At 31.3% G+C, this 22,708-nt stretch overlaps 1 protein-coding gene across 2 annotated transcripts; it reads right to left on the reverse strand.

The window, feature by feature from the left end:
- Positions 1-20: 20 nt before the first annotated feature.
- LOC122530487 (moesin/ezrin/radixin homolog 1) lies at positions 21-22,647 on the reverse strand. Of its 2 annotated transcripts, XM_043657496.1 has the most exons (10): positions 22,472-22,647; positions 20,630-20,686; positions 19,368-19,547; positions 5,221-5,343; positions 4,439-4,711; positions 4,032-4,361; positions 3,681-3,923; positions 3,436-3,611; positions 3,143-3,359; positions 21-3,059 (listed from the first exon to the last, which is right to left on the reverse strand). In XM_043657496.1, exons 2-10 carry the CDS (start codon positions 20,639-20,641, stop codon positions 2,895-2,897), a joined length of 1,719 nt encoding a protein of 572 aa, XP_043513431.1. In that variant the 5' UTR covers positions 20,642-20,686; positions 22,472-22,647; the 3' UTR covers positions 21-2,894. The 2 variants fall into 2 exon arrangements, with proteins under 2 accessions (XP_043513431.1, XP_043513430.1); XM_043657495.1 differs by lacking the exons at positions 20,630-20,686; positions 22,472-22,647 and adding an exon at positions 19,797-20,048.
- Positions 22,648-22,708: the final 61 nt, after the last annotated feature.

Genomic DNA, 22,708 nt, shown 5'->3' on the forward strand with positions numbered 1-22,708 from the left:
TTGAAGTGAAAAAATCGGAATATATTTAACATATATGATATGATTTTTTATTTAAACAATGTCTAACTTTTTCAGCAAAGTACAAGTAATTTTCGTATATCCTCGCACCAACAAATATTGTTCTCAATAAAATACAATGTCTATGCGTCTTTGTGGTCTTGTGTTTTATGTATGTCGTTTCAATTAATCAATAATACTGTTACAAATACTTTTTTCTCGATATAAAAATGGAAAATTCGAATACAGTTATTGAAAATTTAAGAAATATCATCGAGCATTGGGAATTATAAAAATTTGTAAGAAGTAGAAATGCATAATTTCCTGACATGCTTTTTTACTCGCTTGGATAAAATTATAGCACCGTGATATCTTGAACGTAGTGTGCACCGTTAAATTAATTTTCCTCAACAATCTCATGAAGGTCTCATAATACCAATTTACGTATAATATATATGTATTTATGTAAATTGATGTTATTGAATTATATTTCTCAGTTCATTTTTTTTTTAATTTACATATTAAGCTATGCAAAAGAACATTAAAGACGATTTTATATTCATTACCTTCATAAGGAATATGAAAATCATTTAGTAATCTACGTTAGGGTTATTTGTGGAGTTTTTATAGCAATAAACAAAAAATTGATGTTTTTTTTAAATATAGTTGTATTTAAGTACATTTTAGATATTAAAAAAAAATTCTTATTTGAAATTCAATATTTGCATAAATCTTGTAAATAAATGGAAAACCCCAACGTAGATAAAAAAAGGACATCTTACAAACGTTTTTTGGAATGTTTCAAGAGTAACTTTCTCGCTTGCGGCTAGAATATCCAGACGAGTTATTATGAAAATGATACTTGTCTTTAAACATTAGAGCATGACGTCACATTGTAGAAAATATTTAGTTATTGCTATGCACGTTTGATTGTTTTTAAGAATACAAACACACAACTATAAATTCCTTTGCTTCAATTCTCATTTAATATAGTTTTAATAATAATAACGCTACTGGATTGTAAATATTAATATTTATAATATTATAATAATAATAATAATAATAATAATAATAATAATAATATAACACTACTAATTTGTAAATTGTAGTATTAAATATAATCAAAAAATATTTATTGTTATTTTCCTGTACTTTTCCTTTCTGGTTCGGATGTAACATGTGATGATGATGATACACGTAAAATGAATTTCAATACAATGGTCAGCTTTTAAATTTTCCCATCATTTCATTTACTTCATTATTGCAAAAAATGTGTCATCTCACAATATCGCTCTTTGTTTGCATTCCGTCAAAAAATTGGCAGCATTTATAGGCTATATTCTCCCACATTTTAGTTAATTTTAATTAATTTTCATTGTTGTACCGTATAATTTTCTTTAAAAAGAGAACTGTTTTAAAATTTTTATGTGGCGTACCAGACAGCCACATATTATAGTTCTTCTAACATTCGACCTTTCATACGTATTATTTTTTATTGTAGCATTCTCGCTCACATTCATTCTTTCATACTTTCAAGAATCTTGATATACCTATTTCTTCATATAGGAACCGCGCAATTACCTTATGTTGAAGGTATGCAATACAAAGAGACGCGCGATATCCCTAAAATTCTATATATTATATTATTGATTAATTATTAATATCTAATATTTTAATATAAGTATATCAATAAAGGCCACGAGTGTGTTCAATATAAAATTATTAAACAGTAGTTGAAATTCGTTCGTACTAAAGTAGTATATATAATTTTTGCAAACAGTTTATATGACGTGCTTACATGTCTACATTTATTGTGAAGACGGATGTCGTTGATTTCGGTGTTTCATAAATTAAGCGGTCGCTTGTACATTATCAATCTATTTTAGGCTAATATTTAGAGATTACTTATAACTCACTAAAAAATAATGGTGACTGCTCCACACTGCTTTAAAATGCTTAATTCATCTATTACTCGGATTATATTTGTTAGTATATAATAGTAAAATGATACATGGGCATAAAACTGGAAACTGATATGTATATATAGATGTAGAGCGACCGCTATTGACAAAAGTAATCTTAATTCGTCAACAGAAGTAAATGATGACGCAAATAACAATACAAAATGTTTCTCGGGCAAATCCTTATCAAGGACGGACAAGACGCAACATGATAAGAACCGCGACGAGAAAATAATCACTGAAAAGAAGTCACATGTGTGGTATCACGCTTAGTGACCGACAGTAATACTTTGAAAAAGAAAATACTGATGCGCCGGTACTCAAGATCCTGTATATAATGCTTGGACAAAAATAAAATAATATTCACAAATTATGTAACATATTTTCTTGATATTTTAGCAAAAAAGGATATCGTTAGAAAAAAAACAACATTAGCTAGTAACATAGCTAAAATAACAAAGTTATTATGAATTAACGTTAAATATTTTATAGCTAAAACAGCAAGAAAATTTATACTTGTTATGGAAAAATATATAAACATTTTGCTTTACGAAAACTGCTTAACAGTGATAACGTGGAAGCATACATGGAAGACGGCGCAAGTTGGTCGCTCGTCGCGTTCCTTGCCAATTATGAGTTTATTTTTTCACTTAACTGTATCTGAGAGTATAGAATCGACTTCGAAAAATAGTAATATATATTATAAACTTTTCATCGCTGTAAATTGGGAGCGACTTATACCTCGAAACATCTCCAAAAAAATATTATAAAACAATATACTTGAAGTTTTACAAATTATCTTTGATCAATCAGAGAACCTTGTACGTCTCTTATATAGAATAAGTGATTATTGAGTGTTCCATGTGTACACGATATTGAAAGATAATTCAAAGGCAGGATGAAATGGGCAGGCAAACAGGCAAATGCATACATAATTTACATGTTCTCAAATTGATCAACACGACGCTTAGTATTGCCTTTGCGAATTTCACGGAGCGTTTTATATTTATCACGACCTTGTTTGACATTCTCCCTGTGTATTTTGTCCATAACAGTTTCTTTCGATTCATCGCGTGACTGTGCAAGATCTTGCTTCAATGCCTGAAACATTTAATTATTATTCAAATGCACCCAGAAAGCTTATTCAAGACACAATAGATTTATGTAAAAATAAAAATTGATACCTTAAGTTGATCGTGAAGGCGTTCATTTCTCTCTGCCAAGGTACGTCGCTCTTCAACAGGATCAATTATCGATTCATCAGTTGCAAGATCTTTAGTAACATCGCCATGTGAAACTTCGTCTTCTCCTTCCTCTTCACCTTCTTCATTTTCTTCAACATGATGATGATGCGGTGTTGTGCTAGCTTGATAAGCTCGATCAGCTTCTTCTTGCCTTAATCTATATACATAAATGTAGACTAGAATAGAGTTGCTTCTTTCTAATATTTTATAACGTAAAGGAACAAATTACATACTTAGCAGCTTCAAATACTTCTTCTAGTCTCCTTGCTTCAGCATCTTTCGCCACTACTTCAGATTGTATACGCTGTATTTCTTCTTGTTTAGCTCGTATTTCTTGTTCAAGTTTAGCACGTTCTGCCGCTTCCATTTCATGTGACAATTCAAGTTTCTCCATCATAGCCGTAAGTTCCTTCAGATAAAAATAAGACATGTAGAAATGTATGAAATCTAAAAATACTTGACTTTAAATCATACGTACTTTCTGACGATCTTCTAATTCCTCCTTTGCAGCTTGTAACTGCCTAAGATGTTCCTCTAAACGTCGAATCATTTCTTGAGCTTCGTTTAATTCAGCTTGCCGCCTGTCCATTTCCTCTGCCATATTTCGAAGCCTTTCTTCATATTCTTGTTGTTTTCTCTCAGCGCGTTCTCTTGCAGCTATTTCTAGTTGTAACTTTTCTCTCTGTTGTTGTTTTGCGATTTTCTCTTCCCTTGCTTGTGCCTTTCAATTATAAATATTTATTTTATAATTACAGAGTCTATTCATTATTTCTAACATCATTAATTTTAACTAATAAAGAAAGTTTTATAAAAAAAAAAAAAACCTTACCTTCATCTGCTGTACATCAATTGTATCTGGTTTACGTCTACGCATGTAGAGTTCATGATTGCCCATACACAGTGCTAAAATTCGCTTATTAATCTTAACTCTAGTCGCAAAAAAGACAAAATCAGGTGCCTTCTTGTCAATTGGTTTAATTATGAATTTCTTCTCATTGAATGAGATGTTTCTTATCTCAGACCATGGAAAACCAATTTTTGGCGTCAATTTGTCATCCTTTTCGTAAATATTCAAACCCAAAGCATCAACACCGAGCCACAGGTCTGTGCCTTTTTTATTACGAATTTCAAAATAATTCACTCCGTACATTTCCAAATCCTATGCAAAAAAAAAAAAAAAGAAACATGTATATATATTAACTAAATAACAATAGAGAAAAACTATTGAATAATTACCTGAGCGATTTTTAAGTATTCCATCATTGCATCTTCTCGTAACATTCCACGATGTTCTTGCCACCAGTTAGTGATCGAACTTTCCCATTCCTCTTTGCTCATTTTATGTTGATCCACGACTCGTTGTGGCAGCAAACGGTCATTTATCAAAAAACCAGCAGTATGCGTACCTTTCTGAAAATCTCCATGCTTCGCTTGGACTGCGTAAGATGCTAACAATACAGACGTTTCCGGGGGACAGTAAATTTCATCCGTCAGAATAGCGTTCTTTACCTAAATATAATTTTGAAAAATAGTATCTTTTCTTCATTTGGTTGATAAGTCGTTAATTATTGTATAACAATAATTTTCCGAAAATCTTACTGCAATCCTACAGTAATGAACATTAATCTGATTAAAAAAAAAAAATATATATATATATATATACATATATATAACGACAGTAATAAATTTTAGTCAATAAAAACGGAAGAAAAATGATTAAATTTACATAAAAACCATGCTGAATGTATTATATGATTGCATTCACGTTGATCTAGATTCATAGATTATCTACATGATAATATGCAGTTATGTACTCAACCTTGTTACGTTGTAATGCAATTCTGCTAACAATACGGAATAGTTGACCCTCTACAACGCCATGTAATTTAGAAGTTATATATGTGAATTGCTATGATAGTTGGAATTATTTAGCGAAATATTATAATACAAAATATCGTTTTTCTATGTTAAAAAAAAAAAAAGAAAGAAAGAGAAAGAAAGAACTAGCTCGTACATACTTGAAGATAAAAGAGACGCAACGTGATATCTTGAATCAATTCCTCGGCAACGTCCTCGGGATAGAACTTGGCACGGAACTTGAACTGCAGGGGAGTCTCTTTCTTGACTTCCTGGTTCATCACCTGATACGTTCGTAGATCAATTAGTGAACAAATAAATGATCGTCACAAGAAACATGAATATAAAAAAAAAAGTCCATAAAATCACCCCATCGTTCGAAAACGTGCAAAGTAGTGCCTCCCATCGGTATACATGATGGAATATAGTGGCATTTGCATGCAAAATAAAGGCTGACGAATTACTTGTAAGACGACAAATGACTTGTGAAATGAAATAAACCTTTATTTAAATCTTTTCTCTCTCAGTTGTCAATGAAAATTACTATGAACATCCAAGTAACGGATAAATACTTAACTTATGACATAATCGAATGGCAAAAACGATAACGTGACAATCGGTACGATTTATTCGTCATGTTCCAGCTAAGCATTGTGACACAATATATACAGGTATGAAAATAACTCGTTTTTGTCAAATGGACTTTCGATTTTACAATCGATAAGCCTGTTTTATTATGATCCAGAGTACTCTTGTCCGTGCATATGACCGTATACATATCGCTTCGCGATTTAACGATATTGCTTTTATTACTGGTTCAAAGAAAGATCCGGCATGGATCGCTGGAGATATTTTATTAATAAGAATGATCATTATGATGACGGTTTGATCGACATGATTATCTGTAGTCGCATAAGTATGCGAATATCTTATCACGAACATGTAAGGGAAAAAACGGAGGTTATACAATGAGAAATATATATATAGCTTTTCATACCAACGATTGATGTTAAATATTAACGAAAATTAGGAAATTTGTGAAATTATTTTCGCGACCTTATGTTTTGTTCTTTACTATCAATTATCAATATTAAACTCTGCAAGTATCTACTATATTTTCATTTTAACTGGAAACTAAATTTTAATCAATGTGGTTAGTTTGCATTATTGAAAATAATCAAGTATAACAAATTTAAGAAGAAAATTATCAGAATGAATATTTTATAATCTTATGATGAGGATATCTTTCTCATAAAGGTTTCCAGGTTTCCATATATCATGTCGCAATTTATACATACATATGTGTACGCGTTTTTTTATTTTAGATTGAAGGAACGATTTAAAGAAACGAACAAAATGACTTAATTATTGAAGCAGTGCTATTAAGTAATATGTTCGAATATTTATAGTATATAAAAACTGCATACTTTTTATAATCATTTTAATGAATTTTCTTTACGAAGAATTCGAACAGTTTATTGCTTCATGCGTGTTCCACGCAAAACCGCGGAGATCACCTGTTACATAAGATTATCCTTTAATAAGCAGTATGAAATATTCATTATTTAACTGGTAAAGCGGTTTAAATTAACTGTAATTAAAAGGAATAACAGAGAGACAAAATTCATACCGAAATGTCAAGCTTTGATGAATATGTATTTTAAAATCAACGAAATAAAATTAATTCCGGTTGAAATTTGAAAACCGAACAAATAGTATTATTTGACAAATCTACGATCTTTACTGCATAAATATTTTACAAAGGCTCACACCACTGTATACTTTAAAATGCGTTATGTTATATAAACGCTACTGAACTATGATCGTTTAATTACTATTATATCTGTAATATGTATGTACAAATGCTACTACTAAGATAATAATATCGGCGTTGTCATTAATGTTGTGTTCACTTTTACAATGTTCTCTTTCCCGTTTTCACAGAAACAACCGAGTAAACTGCTTCTCGATTGAAAGTTCTGATCAATTAATCATATCCTTGGCAATTTAAATTAATCGTCACGCGCTAATGAACAACCATCCCGATATTATACTTATATTCGAGAGTATCCGTCAAAAGTATAAAAGTATTCGTATTAAATATCTGAAAGTTTCGTTCGAGTATATAGTATATATAGTCGAGTATATAATATATATAGTATACAGTATATATAGTACATAGTATATATAGTCGAGTATATAATATATATAGTATACAGTATATATAGTATATAGTATATACAGTCGAGTATATAATATATATAGTATACAGTATATATTATATATAGTATATAGTATATATAGCATAATTCGAGTATAATATACGCACGCTGCCCGTTAATTGCTAATATTAATTTTCCTTGATTATGTATCCATATTTTTTTTTTTTTTTTTTTTATTCGGTAAATAATTATTCGAGCTGAGAGTAAAACGAGGAAAACGAACATGGTTCTCCAGTCATGCTCGACTCTCATAACACACGCTCGAGCGTTGCGAATGCGGAACCACATCCGCTGGATAGTTCACGTACGGAAGTGTCAATCGAATCCCTGGACACGGTTCGCCTTGACCACGGCTGACATCGCAGTTCAATGCCGACGCAACACACGGACTTTTTCATAATTATTATTGATATTTCGCAATGCACGGTTGCGTAATCTCGCGAACAGAAATCGACAAACAAAAAAGATAAATGGAGAGCCAACGTAATAGACGATTGAGAAGCGCGTGAATACTGCAGGTACAAGAAGCGTGTGAACTTCGACGGGGTTACACATCGACGACAACATATTCTTAATTTGACGTTGAACTCGGCAATGATTCACGTTGTGCTAATAATAGGAAGCAATGATCAAGACGAAAATAACAGTAAAATGATAGTGAAAATGTAATTGCGAGTAGCTAGCAGGTGGAAACTGCATTTCTCGGAGCGTTTTTTTTTTTTTTTTTTTTTGGAAAATTGTGGAAAAATTTTGCTGCGAAAACCAGTAATAATGATCGAGACTTACTAAACAATTTTTGTACTTTAAGAACTGTAGCTAGAATTTTTTCATAATGTAAATTGAAATTAGCTTGTAAATTAGTAATTTAAATTAGCTTGTAAATTAGTAATAAAAAAAATTATAACGTACGTGTTTTTTTTAAAACGAAGTAATAATTATAGATGCCAATACCAATGAACTATTTTATTTTCTACCAACCTAATAATCACGTCTTCCGTGGTTAATCATTAAATGCATTTCCTTGTTGCATTGTAACACATCATTTACTTTTGCATGGATTTACCGTTGCTCTTAGATATATAACATATGATCATGGCGTTTATTATTACCGAGCATTTATTACTAATTTCATAATATATCTGAAAGAGATTTCTTTCTCTGCGAATTACAGAAATTGGTATTAAACTATTAATTCATTCATTGAATTTTTATGTATGTAGATAGGTATTACCTAAAGATATAAAAACATATCAACATATAAATTTTATATATCAGATTATCCGAAGAAGTCATCATTATCCTTACAACGTATAACATATTTTGCATTCATAATTGCACTTCATCTATATGCAAAATAGCAAAGGACTATTGGAACTCAAAACTAAATGTAAAACGATTAAATTCCATTATTAACTTGATATACGTAAATTATACTACGGTTTTCATCAGCAATAGTAAAGATTTGAAGATTAATATTAATTGCTTCCGACGGAATTAAGCAACGCAAACAGAATAGATAATAAAATTGAAAAAAAAAAAAAAAAAAAAATAAGAAGCATAATGTTAATTCTTGAGGACGTTCACAAAGAAATCATTGCTAGCGATGATTGTTGATTTTGCATTCGATAACAAATCCTTCAGATGAATTGCGTGAAAAAAAAAGCAGTAATTGCAGTATTTGATTTGGATTGGAAGCGCCGAGATGTTGATCCTCGACTAACTATCAATAATTATTCCTATGAATAAATATGAGTCAATGCATTATATGTGTCTCGAGCATAATTTAATGAGTTTATCTCAATCGACGTTAGTTTATCAAGTCACATATCTTTTTTTTTAACAAAGGAAAACATTTCCCTTGGAAGACTAACTGAATTTCATTCCATTTAAAGTAAGATTAGTTTAGTAAGGTAGAAAATTTGACTCAAGAGGGAAATATGTTAAATGTGTGTTCTTAAACATGTTACGTGTACTTGGAAAATCTTTTCTCCACTCAAGAAAACATGAAACCCGTTAAAGTACATTGTTACTGCATAAAAGCAAACGTCTAGTGAAACTATGGGTTATCATTTAGTTCGAGGATTTTAATCTGGGCACCGGAACGATTATTTTTCGATTCACGTCTACGGGTTTAGAAAACTTTAATTACAGTCTTACGTGCCAGAATTTTCGAAGGCCACACGGAACCACCTGCAATTATTTGCAACATATACTTTCGTGAGCCACTATGAGCACGATGCGATTCTCTTCTATTTTTAATGTTCTAGTGTCACGTTGCTAGAATCATCGATATGTAAATTCGCGAGCTCGTTTAATCGTCAATTTGAAACAAATTGCGTACAAATTGCGAGAAATACTTCATTATGTGTAACACGGCGTTTCTTATAAATTATTTCGATATATATATATATATATAAAATTTAAATAAATAAATAATTAATATCTGACAAATCATAAAAATATTGGTATTTTATATATAATAGTTGCTTTACGATCAGGAATTATTGGATCATCATTTAGAATGTTAATTCGAATAGAACTTAATAGACCTGGAATATGAATTAATAAAGATCAAATTTATAATTCTATTATTACTAGTCATGCTTCTTTAATAATTTTTTTTATAGTTGTACCATTTATAATTGGAGGATTTGGAAATTTTTTAATTCCGTTAATATTAGGATCTCCTGATATAGCATTTCCACGAATAAATAATATCAGATTTTGATTACTTCCACCATCTTTATTTTTATTGTTATTAAATAATTTATTTTTATTTTAAATTCAGGAACTGGATGAACTATTTATCCTCCATTATCATCATATTTATATCATTCGTCTCCATCTGTTGATTTTACAATTTTTTTCAATTCATATAACGGAATTTCATCAATTTTAAGATCTAATATATATATATGATAGGATAATATATATATATATGGTTTCCAAAACATGCCTCTCCGTTCTGAATCGAAAAAAAACGCCATTGTACGATAGACATTAGAAACGTGCACCAAGGACATCGATAAATCGTACTAGTCATGATTTGAAAACGTTGTGCGGTTGCACCGTGAAATTATAACACAAGTACATGTAAACAACTAATTAGTTGACGTTATTATAATATACAGTAAATGACGCTGTTATAATATACGCGAATGGTGCTGTTCGTCCTCAGCTGTCTTTCTCGAAGATACGTGCGAATAAATTCGAGACTGAATGAACATTGTAAAGATTGTTTCATCGATAATCACATTGGTCAACAGCTAAAGTTCATTCCTCGTCTAATTCTAACTTGTTATATTATGATTCTATTATAATAAAGAATGATAAACAACGTAAATATTAATCTGTTACAATTTCAACACCGAGTCGACAAGTTTCGTTGCAATGCTCTTGTTAAATCGAGCAGTGATTTCGCCAAACACTGTCCACAGGATTATCTATCCGCAAGATTTCCATTTTTATTTCAGAAATAAACTGGTTTCTGCTTACGTCAGCATTAGATGGAGAACGTGCTAAAAGTGACTATTAGATACGGTCTAGTTCAAAATAAACACATCTCTATCTATATTTAATATTCTGTATTACTGACAAACGTACTTGGGCATTTCATTTTTCAATTTCTAATGAGAAGAAACTCATGTATCAAAAGTAAAACGGCAAAAACAACGATAAGATAATTTACATAACTGTATGTATACATTATTTCACTTATTTCACACCGAAGTATTACTTTGGTTCTGTTGGAATCTCTAATATTATAAACTATGCAATTGTATGTACGAATTATACATTTACATTTATAAAGGAAAAAGAAAACAGAAAATTGCATAATCGAGGTATGACACTACAAAAAAAAAAAAAAAACAATTATTCCGCCCAATACTTAAATGCAAATCATTTGAGGACTTTTCGCGATTAAATAACGCGAATAAATTATGATTATTCAACAATTTGTGCGCTGTACACAGAGGTACGAGTGAACTTATAATTGGCAAGGCTCTCGTACAATTCGAAAAGAGAAAATCAAACGAACAACATAATTTATTACGCTGATTAAACTCGTAGTAACTTACCCTAGACAAGAACGGAAGTACTCCACTCTTCTAGTTGTTAATATTGCGGTTGGCATGCGTTCAAAGAATGAAAATACGATAAATGTTAAAGTATACGAACACAAGTTGATTGGATTTTCAGTTTCAGTGCCTCTTTTTGAAATTAATACGTTAGATCAAACAAGTGAAACAATAGTTAGACAAATAGATCGAAAATCACCGGAGAACATATTAATTTCAAAGATTGTCCGCGCGCTTGGAATCATCCTTGTGCAGAATAAATCGCCAAAGCTGCCTGCTGCAAGTATTTATTACATACTAACCATCTAATGTATATGTACGTGATGTATATTCGGCCATTCGACCATTTAACAAATTTCTTTGCTTTGACTCTGTTCGTCCGTACGTATTTAAGCTATTATGTCTAACGAATGAATAATAACTTTCTAATAACCAGCATTTCTGTTAATCAATGCAGACGGCGAGAACGATATTTAACAAACAAGTTACTGTGAAATGTCAGAGAGAAACGTCTGCTTTGATACTTTAGGAGAGGAAAAATTGATACATTGAATGTGCATAATCTCACGTTACAGATAAGACGTATGTATTAATAAATGTATAATAAACTTTTTCTTGGGAATCATTCAATCGAAAATATAATAATTCGATACGTGTGTATCTTTCTTAAAATTCTCAATGCTTCAACCAGCAATGTAATAAATAATAAACGTAAATATAAATTTTTTTTAGCTCCTTCCTACACAATGACTTTGGAAATTCCTCGCTTTAGTTGAAAATTGAAAAAAAAAAAAAAAAAAAAAAAAATGAGCAACTTATGTATGTAAATGTGATAATAAATATTCCCGATGCAGTGTAATCATGAAATACATCCTTTCCACTGATTCATGCTATTTATACGAGATGAGTCAATAAATGAAACGCAAAGAAGGAATATTTTCTCTTGGTAAAACAAGTGAAACGACGAAGACGATTCACTTTTTCAATCTGTAGTTGAAAATATGAAAATTTCAATATGTGTGTCTCGCGAGAAGAAAATAATGAAAAAGGAAATGAATTGGCGCCTACAAATTCCAGAGAAAATGTCTTTGCAATACACGCCGATAGTATAAATAGCAGCAAAAGGAATAAAAAAAGAAACGTGGAAAGAACATATACGTTTGCCAACTTGCGACACGTTACATAATGATCGACAGTCCTCAAGTAAGAGAACGCGCACCTGCGCTAGACTTTTTGATTCATGGCCTGTTGCGAAGTCCCATTATCCCCGGATAAAGTTAATTTGCAAAGGAATCTTTGATCAACAACACGTCAGTCCTTTAAATGCTCTTTGAAAAAGAGTTGATATCGTTTCATCTTGATGACAGAGCGAACAAAAAGCATTTAAAAAAATTTCACTAGAAAGATTTGCGGATAAAATAAAAATTAATCGGTAAAAGTTAGCAGATATTGTAAAGTTGTAATTGTAAAAAGTTGTACAGAATTTTGAAGTGTACGTTATTTCAAATATAAATGTAAAAAAATGAGATACTAAATTGTGAATGTCTGAGCGAATTTATATTTTTATGAATATATTTATGAAAATATTTATGAAAAACAAAGAATATTTTCAATGCACAAAAATCCTGAAAAATACTGGATCAGTATGACGTCCGGTTTAATAGTTACTAAAAGAATTCGACGAATATTAAATTATTTTGATCAAAAGTTCATCTGAGTGTTCAATTCACGATAATTAAGTTTACAGAGCTGCGATTCTCAAAATTTTTCGCAAAAATCGCAAAATCCATTTAACCCAAATGATACACTTATCATAAATGCAAGATAATTCTGTTTTTAAACTGTGTCGTGTTCTCTTAAAATAAAGTCCTCTGAATTTTGTTCTATAGATTCGAAACGTTGAGTAATGAAATATTATTAAGTATTACGTTTGAACGAGCGCGAAATCAACGTTATCAATATCGTTTCATTTGTCATTTATTGCAATTAGTCATAAACAAAATGTTTTTAATACATTTACATATGTTACTATGGCTTAAATAATTAATTTTAGTTCAAGAAATATAATATGCATATATTAAAAAGATATATATATTCTTATAAATATTATTCTGAACAAATTATTCAATTGCATGAAATCTTTTCACGAACAGTTGATTTCAACGCCCAATGACCACACGCATATTTTAAATTATTTCTCACAAAGAAAAGTAAAATGTAATTAACTTTCAACGAACTCTTCCTCGAAGGAGTCTAATATAAAATTTAAATTTCGTTCTTCACCAACATCGTACGGTAATTAATTATTTTAATTAAACTGCTAAAAGGAACCTGATACAATCTGAATTGAGACATATAATTTATAACGTTCTGATTCATTATGCTGCTTGCCAAAATAATTATTAATTGTTAAAATGAAAGTGAAACATTCGTTTATGATTAATAGTAACAGATGATAAATAATGTCATGTGTTTACGTCCAAGCATTTCTAAAGAGATTAAAAATACTGTTTTGCTTTAAGTGAGACATTAATCTCATTTATCCCATAAAGTACTACGTGCAAAATAATTAGAATAAGAATATCGCGTATGACGCTGTGAATCATCGCACTCTCGTCTGGTGTCTACAACTCCTGCGTCAAAGAGTTAATGAGAATCACAGAAAAAGTATAGCCTCTGGCGTGCGCAAGACTTAATGAACAAGAACTCATAGATTAACGCTAACTAACCTAAGAGAACCGCAATTTCCTCGACATTTGACGTCCGCCAATAATTTATAAAAAGATCGTTCATCGATGAAATTTTTATATTACATATTATTAATACTCAGTTTCTTATAATAGACATAATACACGTCTGTAAAAAAGAGTTTCTGCGGGCGTTCGAATACTTTGGTGAGCCGCTAATTTTACACAATAACATTTTCTTCGTTTTTTTTTTTTTTTTTTTTTCAATCCACAATTCAAACTTTCGTATCTTTATTAATTCCTTCGCACGTACGAACGAGATATCACGCGAGACGATGTTATCGTGTAACATTCGACGAGATACATCGGTGTTTAATTTGCAACATGTACGAGCTCCTCGAAATTTCACGTGAACTAATTTTTATCCGTATCTATAACGAGCATTGTTCTTTATTATTGGCCTCATTGCTGAGGATTTTGGTAACATATGCGGTCATATACCGTTACTACAAATCAATGTCCAGATATCGAGTAGTATAGGTCATCTGGTGTCTTAACCTTGTAACACATAAAGAGTCATAAATAATGAAGCTGACAACGTTTCCATCCCGTGATAAGTAGCATGTTCAATCATCGGAATTAAACACCGTAAAAATATTTGCACAGTATTCGCGCACGAAAAGACAAACGATTTTATTAGTCCAAATAGATGCAAAAAAAAAGGGGGGGGGGGGGTGATGAAGTCGAGGAAGGTTACAGAATTCGCAGGTATATGAAATGTATCACACATCGACCGACAAGTTTCTGTTGTCCCAATTAATAACTGAGAGCAATAGCACACTTGGCCAAGCAATGATACAGATGACTAGCCTTTGGGACATAAAGCAAACAAGCGGATGGTTTTCTTGTTTCCTTAAATGGCGTCGACGTAATGACTCATCCAGCCAGCGTTATTTTCATGCAATTGACGTAACATACTGGCGGCTGGAGCCGTTTTAACAAAACCCGGTGTTCTCGTTCGACATACAATGCGCACACGAACTACGTGTGTAGTTTCCTTCTCCTTTTTTCTCCTCTTTTATCACACCTGTAAAATACTGGCTGATAAGCGGCTAAGCTGGCTCTTCTAAACAACAGTCGACGCGATATCTCGTTTCGTAGCACCGCTCTTTACTTTGCGAAACACACTTTAAAAGGCAACGTCATCAGGCATGTCGCAAAGATAACTCTCATTCTTCAGGAACTTGTGCCTCCTCGGAGAACAACCGTAGGTTTCTGCATAATACATAATGATCGTGTTGCAAATGACGATCAAATCGTAAATGAACAAGTACATAGGCTCAGGATTCGAACGCTCGTGGACACCTTTTTTGCGTGCATCATACGAAACACTTTGAAACTTCATTAGCACTGTTACGCGACTTGACCGTGTTGATTACATTGGTAAAGTTTGAAACAAATCTGAATATATATATATATATATATATATATTTATTATTATAGAAAATATGTATTATATATATTATAATAGAATATATATTAGAAATATAATAGAATATATATTATAGAAGAAATTACAAGATAATTGACATAACTAGTAGCTGCAAACATTTTCAAATAAATAAATTTTACTAATAAAAATTTAAACTTAATTTTTATTAAAAAATCTAATAAAAACATGATGGTTGTGTCAAATTGGCAAACGTTCAAATAAAATATAATTTTATGAACCACTATACTTGTACTTTTGAACAAAATTGAAAGAGATGAACGTATTCCAATAACGAAATTATTTTAATCAACTAGATAGATAGAAAAGAACAATCGCTGACGTCGTTATTATAATCGTTTCATGTCAAGGAGATGCTAAAAAGACGAAAGTACACTCACGACAATTGCTATAATCTAAGAATTGCTTCTGAAACATTTCGGAAAATAATATTTACGGAAAAATGAAATTCTTTAAATCTTTTGCTATAAAAAAAAAAAGTACATAAAAGAAATGAAATAGTTTCCAGAACCAGTTAAAAAAGAAAGTGGAAACTTGTGGTATACGCAGCTCGATTTAACTGCACTTGAATATTTAATGACGCGAACTGAGTTTCCTTTCAATATCGTTTCAACAGATTGCATTATGAAAATAAAGAGAAAAAGATGTATATACTTGATAAATATAAATTCAAAGGAAAAGAATATCTTATATTACATTTTCACATGACGAATACTATATCTGAAAGTATCATATATACCAATTGCATGTCCCATGATAAATTGATTTAATGGAGCAGGCTGGCTTTTCTTTCAGTACCGTTTCTGTAAATTGCATTATTCAGAGAAGAAAGTAACGAAAAATTTATATTCAATAAATACGAATCCAAAGAAAGATATTTAATAGAATTTTCCCAACTTCAATTCTAATTTTTTTCGTTCGAATCTTCATTTTGCATTTCTGGTTTATTTTTTCACAAAGGATCACCTATAATTTCTAATAAAATAAAATAATATTCGTCAACCAAACAAAGTTCGAGAAATCGTGACTTATTTGCCTTTCCTACCGTTTCTCTCGAACCGAAACCCTTGCTTTATTTTCACATCGAAGAATCTCGGAACGTGAGAAAAGCAAGTCCCTCTTTCCGTCTCTTACCAGGTCGTCCTCAAACTCGTCGTCGTCCGTGTCCGAGTCCGAACGACCTCTCAGCTTTCGAACTTTCTTCTTCACCTCTTTCTTCACCACCCTCGTTATTGCATTTTCCGGCTGCGTGCAATCATTCATTCGGTCGTTAAAGAAAAAGTCTACCAAACAACTAATCCAACCGGACACCGACTAGCTGCCTCCATACTGGGATATCGCCTAGCGGTACGATAAGTCAGCGATACATTGGTCCATTTAGTACCAGCCAGTGTACAGTACTCGAAGTACTGGCTCCATGCTTTATTGCAGTAAAACAAAATTTCAATGCAAAAATTTCCGGTAAGTCAGATTTACATTCAATTTTCAACTTATATTTCAAAAATGATGTTTTTAGAACTGTCTGTACACAAATAATCGAATTTAATCGTATTTTATTTAAAAATAATACTTTCCCAAGCATTGCTTCATATCTAAAAGATAGGCCACATCCAAAATTTATTTTCACTGTTCATTCAGTTACTAGTATAATCATTCGAAGAATTTTATTTTGTACTACAGTAATACAATGAAATTGTATTTTTTTTTTTCTTTTAAATCATACACTGCATAGGACTTATTTTCATGTGTTAAAATTTTCTACATTCAATTTTTCAAAATGATTCAATAAATGTATCGCTTCTTGCCCATATAATCAAAATAATACAATTTATCACATTGTGATTTCTACAAATTTAGCTTCAAATAACAATACAATTTTACTTTCTATTTATTATTTATATCAATACTAGAATATTTATTATTTGCAACTTCAGATAATACAATTACTTTATCTAATCTTTATATCTATTCTGGAAAAATAAATAGAATCTTAAAATACATTTCTACAAAAACTTCTATCTAATTAAGAGTCCCAAAGAGTCCCAAAGTGGTAAAGCTCCATCTGGTAATTATTCATGATCTTTAACTAACTATGTATTAATCTAGATCTAAATAATTTACTTTAAAATTTCAAATTTCACAAATCTTAAAATTAAGAGAGTAATTACATAGTTTAAAGTCAAAAAGTTACGTTTGAAAGTTTAATTTCTTTTTATCAAGCCTACCATACACTATATATTACATACATAACTATTATAATATTTGAACTTTAACACAAATTCAAACCTGGACGTAGCAATCGTTTAGAAACATTGTTTTTCCCCAAAGACAAAACACGGATGCGATTATGTATAATTGCTCATATTTTAAAATTCTAAGGCATTTTGATCTTACACATGATAAATAACAATTTCGTATGAGAGAAACAAATGGATTTTCCAATGCCAACTGCTTCCTATGAGATCATTATCCACTTCGTATCTATAATTAAGGTCTTTCATACATAAGTTAATTCGAATTTCACTTGGCAACCAGATGTTTTATCTCCCGCAAGTTTCTCGTTTTTCCTATTGGAAAAAATGCCAGTGTGTCTTATTCTAGGAAACAAGGGAAAAAGGAACGGTGATTCGAAGCGCCGCGGTCGCTTCAAATTGGCTACCATTTAGTTGATTCGTAGAAATGTTGAAAATCGTGGAAAAAAAGACGGCAAAAAGACAAAGGTATATACACGAACGCGACTGTGTCAAGGTGAAGGCGCGTCTACGACATCAACCGCTTGGTGAAAGCAAATGGAACATCCACTTGGTCGTAACTGTACTTCAATTCACGCGTCGGAAGACTGTAATTCCGGGCTAAACTCCATTGAAGAAAAAAAAAAAAAAAATCGACTGAAAATATAGCGTTAAATTATAATACTTTGGAAAAAATGATCGAAAGGATCATTCTTCATCATTTTAATGATTAAAATGTAAATCGTGAGAGAATTGTGCTATCATTTTTATCTGAAGGAACACATATATATATATGTTTGAATATTATTCATAAATAATATTAGTTGATATTTTTTAAATTCAAATTTTGATTATCTTACTCTATTATCGTAACATATGAGAATTATGCACATTACACATAAAAATTGTTACATGCAAATTTTTAGGGAAATGAAATATTGATTAGTCATGAACAATATCATGATAAATAGAAGTTTTTTTTTACATGTACGTCGTTTGAATGATGCTGTAAGATAAGATTCGAGCGTAAAGTTGAACGTAGGAAATCTACGAAAGTCGATGACATCAGCGTCCGCCGTCACATCTCTCCCTAACTCACTTTTTTATGTAAATCAGACTGAATTCAATTGATATCAGACACTCGTCTCAAATCAAACAATTCAGTTTTACGTAAAAATAATTTTATTATTATAAGTATTTCTTTTTTTATTTCTAACTGTTAAAAATAGTTAAACAGTTGTACAAAACTATCATACTGAATAATCAATACTAAATTATACATTATTCTATTTTGCTCCACGTCTCTTATGAAAATTTATCTCGTGAAAGCAATTATTTACCATTTTTAAATTATAATGGATAATAGTGTATTCTCCATATATCACTAATTTACTACCTATACAAAGCAGTGAATATATGGCGGTTATTAAATAGTTTCACACTGAGCGTGTGTCACGCTGAAGCAACTACAGAAAGCTCTTTAATATTCGCAAGTATAGCTCAATTTTAAATGACAAAAGAGAGCCACCGTGTACGATTAGAGGAATTACATAGTGCAATAAACAACCAGTCATCCTACCTTCTTGTACAATTTTATCCACGTCAGGTCGCCCTTATTGTCTGTATATTGGAGCCCGAAAAACCACACCTCACGCAGCCCGATCGTTTTCACAACTTGATCAAATAGTTGCTTCCCAGTGGTCGTCTGCTGGATCGCGAACTCCAGTTCGGCGTCCATCGTCGTCACCCTGACATTCATCTTTGCATAGAAAAAGAAGAAACAAAAATCAAACGTACGAAATTCATCGAGATAAATTCAAACGTCACCCGGTAGACGGAAGGACGCCACTTCTAACCCTTTTCACACACACGCGTACGTAATTTCTTTTCCTCGAAAGAGGAGGAGTAATTTGCAAATGTATCAAATATATTCAACAGTTCTAACCTATATTCCATCGAAGGTATTACCAAAAAGAAATTATCAAGGAAACAGAAAAAAAACGCTTACCATTTTATTACCGGCAACCATAGCTGCGACGATACAAAAACGTAATCGTAAAATCAAATGAGATCGATATATAAATCGTTTAAACGTAAGTTGATCAAGTAGCTAAGTAATTGAGAGCCAGAACACAAACAATTTGAACGGCGCACTGGAAATTTGGAGATATATACTGGTCAAAACGGATGAACACTCGATAACATAAGATTTAACCGCCTGTCTGTCGACTTATGCCGGTTTCAAGTCGTACAATGGGCTAAGGGGCAAGTGCAGCCGGTAGCGTCTTTTGTCCCCCCACTCCGCTTCTTTGCAAGCAATGCATCGTTCTTTCTCTCTTTCCGAGTCATAGCAAACGTTCATAAGAGCAAAAGAGAAGAATGAAAATGATCACGTGAGGAAGCCGGTGCGTATAGCCGTAGCCAATCAGCGTTCAGTTAAAATACCGGGTGTACAGAAGGAAGTAATTTTTCGGGAACGGTTCACTACATTTACCGACATGATCGGACATCTTCAAAATTGTAAAACATTATCAAATATAAGGAACTTTTGTGTAGCTAGTATATTAATTATATTGTGTTTCAATTATTTCTTTTCTTAAGATAATTACAAAGGTATAACTTGTTGAATAGTGAAAATTAATCGTTTCTTCGTTTGAAAATACCACAATGAATATCCCGAAATACCAGTCATCGCAATTTAAAAGGTACGTACAAAAAGTATAAAATCTCTGCTTTCAATAATGTCCTTTTTATTGTTATAGATTTATAAGATTATACTGCATTAGATTATACAAAATTAAAATTAAATTTAAAAAACTTTTCTTTATTAAATATACCTACCGTTTTCGGCATTTTGTCTTTCTGTGTTTTTCCGTGTCAAACAACGAAAATATCAATCTATAACAAAAATAAACTATAATTAATAAAACTTATGAATGTTACTTAACTAATAAATAATATTAACTGTTAGAAATATTGTATTTAGAAAGTGTTAGTAATTATTACTACTTTTTCTATCTATTTTCAATATTTGTTATAAAACAAATAACGAATTAATATTTTTATTATAATATGTCGTAATATTCTTTATATAAAATATATTTAAAGTACGTAAGAGATATTTGACAACGTTAATTAATGATAATTGGTGATAATAAAAAATATTAGTAATGATTCATTACTAATTAATATTATCTTCTAATGACGAATCAATTTGAAATTACTGCAAATCATTGCTAAAAAAAAAAAAAAAGTAGCACGTTCACAGCCGAGAACTGCATACAAGTCTCCATATTGGAAGAAGAGACAGGTTATAATGTAAATCCGCGTGACCGACATCCGCTCGCAGCAAGGAGTGCCTGCGCACTGTGTCTAGCATTCCCCTTTTATCTAGGACCACTACGTCCGTTGAACCATTGGTATCTCCCGAACTTTTTGTCAATACCGGTAAAAAAACATTCCGCGCGACGTATCCGTCCAACTTTTCACGTAGCATGGAGATAGAAAGTACATATCTATTAATAAAGTCTCCATTTCCAACTACTGCGTCCGAAGTCCAAAATACTCGTCACAAAATCTCTGTGTTTACGTGAATGGTTAAAGCATATTTTTCGCTGTATGAATTCAAAATTTTTATCTCTATCACCAGCGAAAAAATTCTCAAATATATGCACGGCATGTTTTAAATTCGAGACGAATTAATAGATGAAAAGAGGATTGTAATACATATGTACAGAAATGTCCACATAATGAATTAAAGGAACGTTGTGATAAAAAAAAAGAATAGAAAATTCGTGTTTTGAAATCTCTTTTAAAGTCGTTCATTGACGTAAAATATATGGCATTTTAATTTATCTTTATCTAAAGTAAAATACGTGCTTTATTATCTACGTAAAATTCAATAAAATATTTTAATGTGTATGTTAATACAATATTTCAAATATATCGATTATCGAAATACGATTGGCTAAAGAAAAAAATAATTATGGGAAAAAACGAAGACTTTTGTTATATACATTAATATATAGCGTGAAATATTGTAAGTTAATTGCTGAGGTTGACTAGAAATGCGTAGGACTAACAGAAATATAAGCTCGTATTCTGTTTCTGTCGTCTCGTTTTGCTTTAAAGGAAAAAACGATTGCTAAACACTTCACGCGAGAGACTGGGTATTTCACATTACAATTATACTATACGAGATGCTTGTAACATTAAATCATCTTAACATTTTATTTTATGATTCATTACTTATGTACAGTTACAGGAACTTTATTTTCATTCATATGTTTACTGCATCGTCCTTCACGAAAAAAAGGTTGGGATTCAACATGTCACCTTCAATGAATCAAATTATAAAGCAAATATATTCATAAAACTATCATACAAATGTAATACGTAAAATCAAAGTGTCAAAAGGAAAACGTATTTACAATTAGAAATTGTACAAGAGTGTTATGAGATGACTGTAACATAAAGAAATAACCTGTATGTAGGTTAGTAAGCAACTAAGTTCTCAAGGAAAGAATAGGAAAGTAAATGTGTATATCGTTACAAAAATGTCTAGTAATACTGTAATGAGTGATATTTCGAAGAATACTTGAAGGACTATATAATTTGTTCTAAGATTTATATAAAATTTATAACTGCTTAATACCGAGTTCCAATTCAATATGTAGAACTTACTGTATTTATAAGATATAAATTCTATGACACATGTGCCACACATACACAGTAGACCGGTGGCACTTGCACTTGCACTGTACTTGCTACAAAAAACGACAGGAAATTGTATGATCCACACCCAAAAATCCCGTCACGTTCAGACAATACTGACACCTCACTGATAATATGGCTGCCGCTTGCCCACCCGCTCGCTCAATTTTCCTCAAGAGAAGGGATAAATCATGAACTATGTGTGCA

Source organism: Frieseomelitta varia, unplaced genomic scaffold, assembly GCF_011392965.1.
Source record: "Frieseomelitta varia isolate USP_RPSP 00005682 unplaced genomic scaffold, Fvar_1.2 scaffold_345, whole genome shotgun sequence".
NCBI classification, from domain to species: domain Eukaryota; kingdom Metazoa; phylum Arthropoda; class Insecta; order Hymenoptera; family Apidae; genus Frieseomelitta; species Frieseomelitta varia.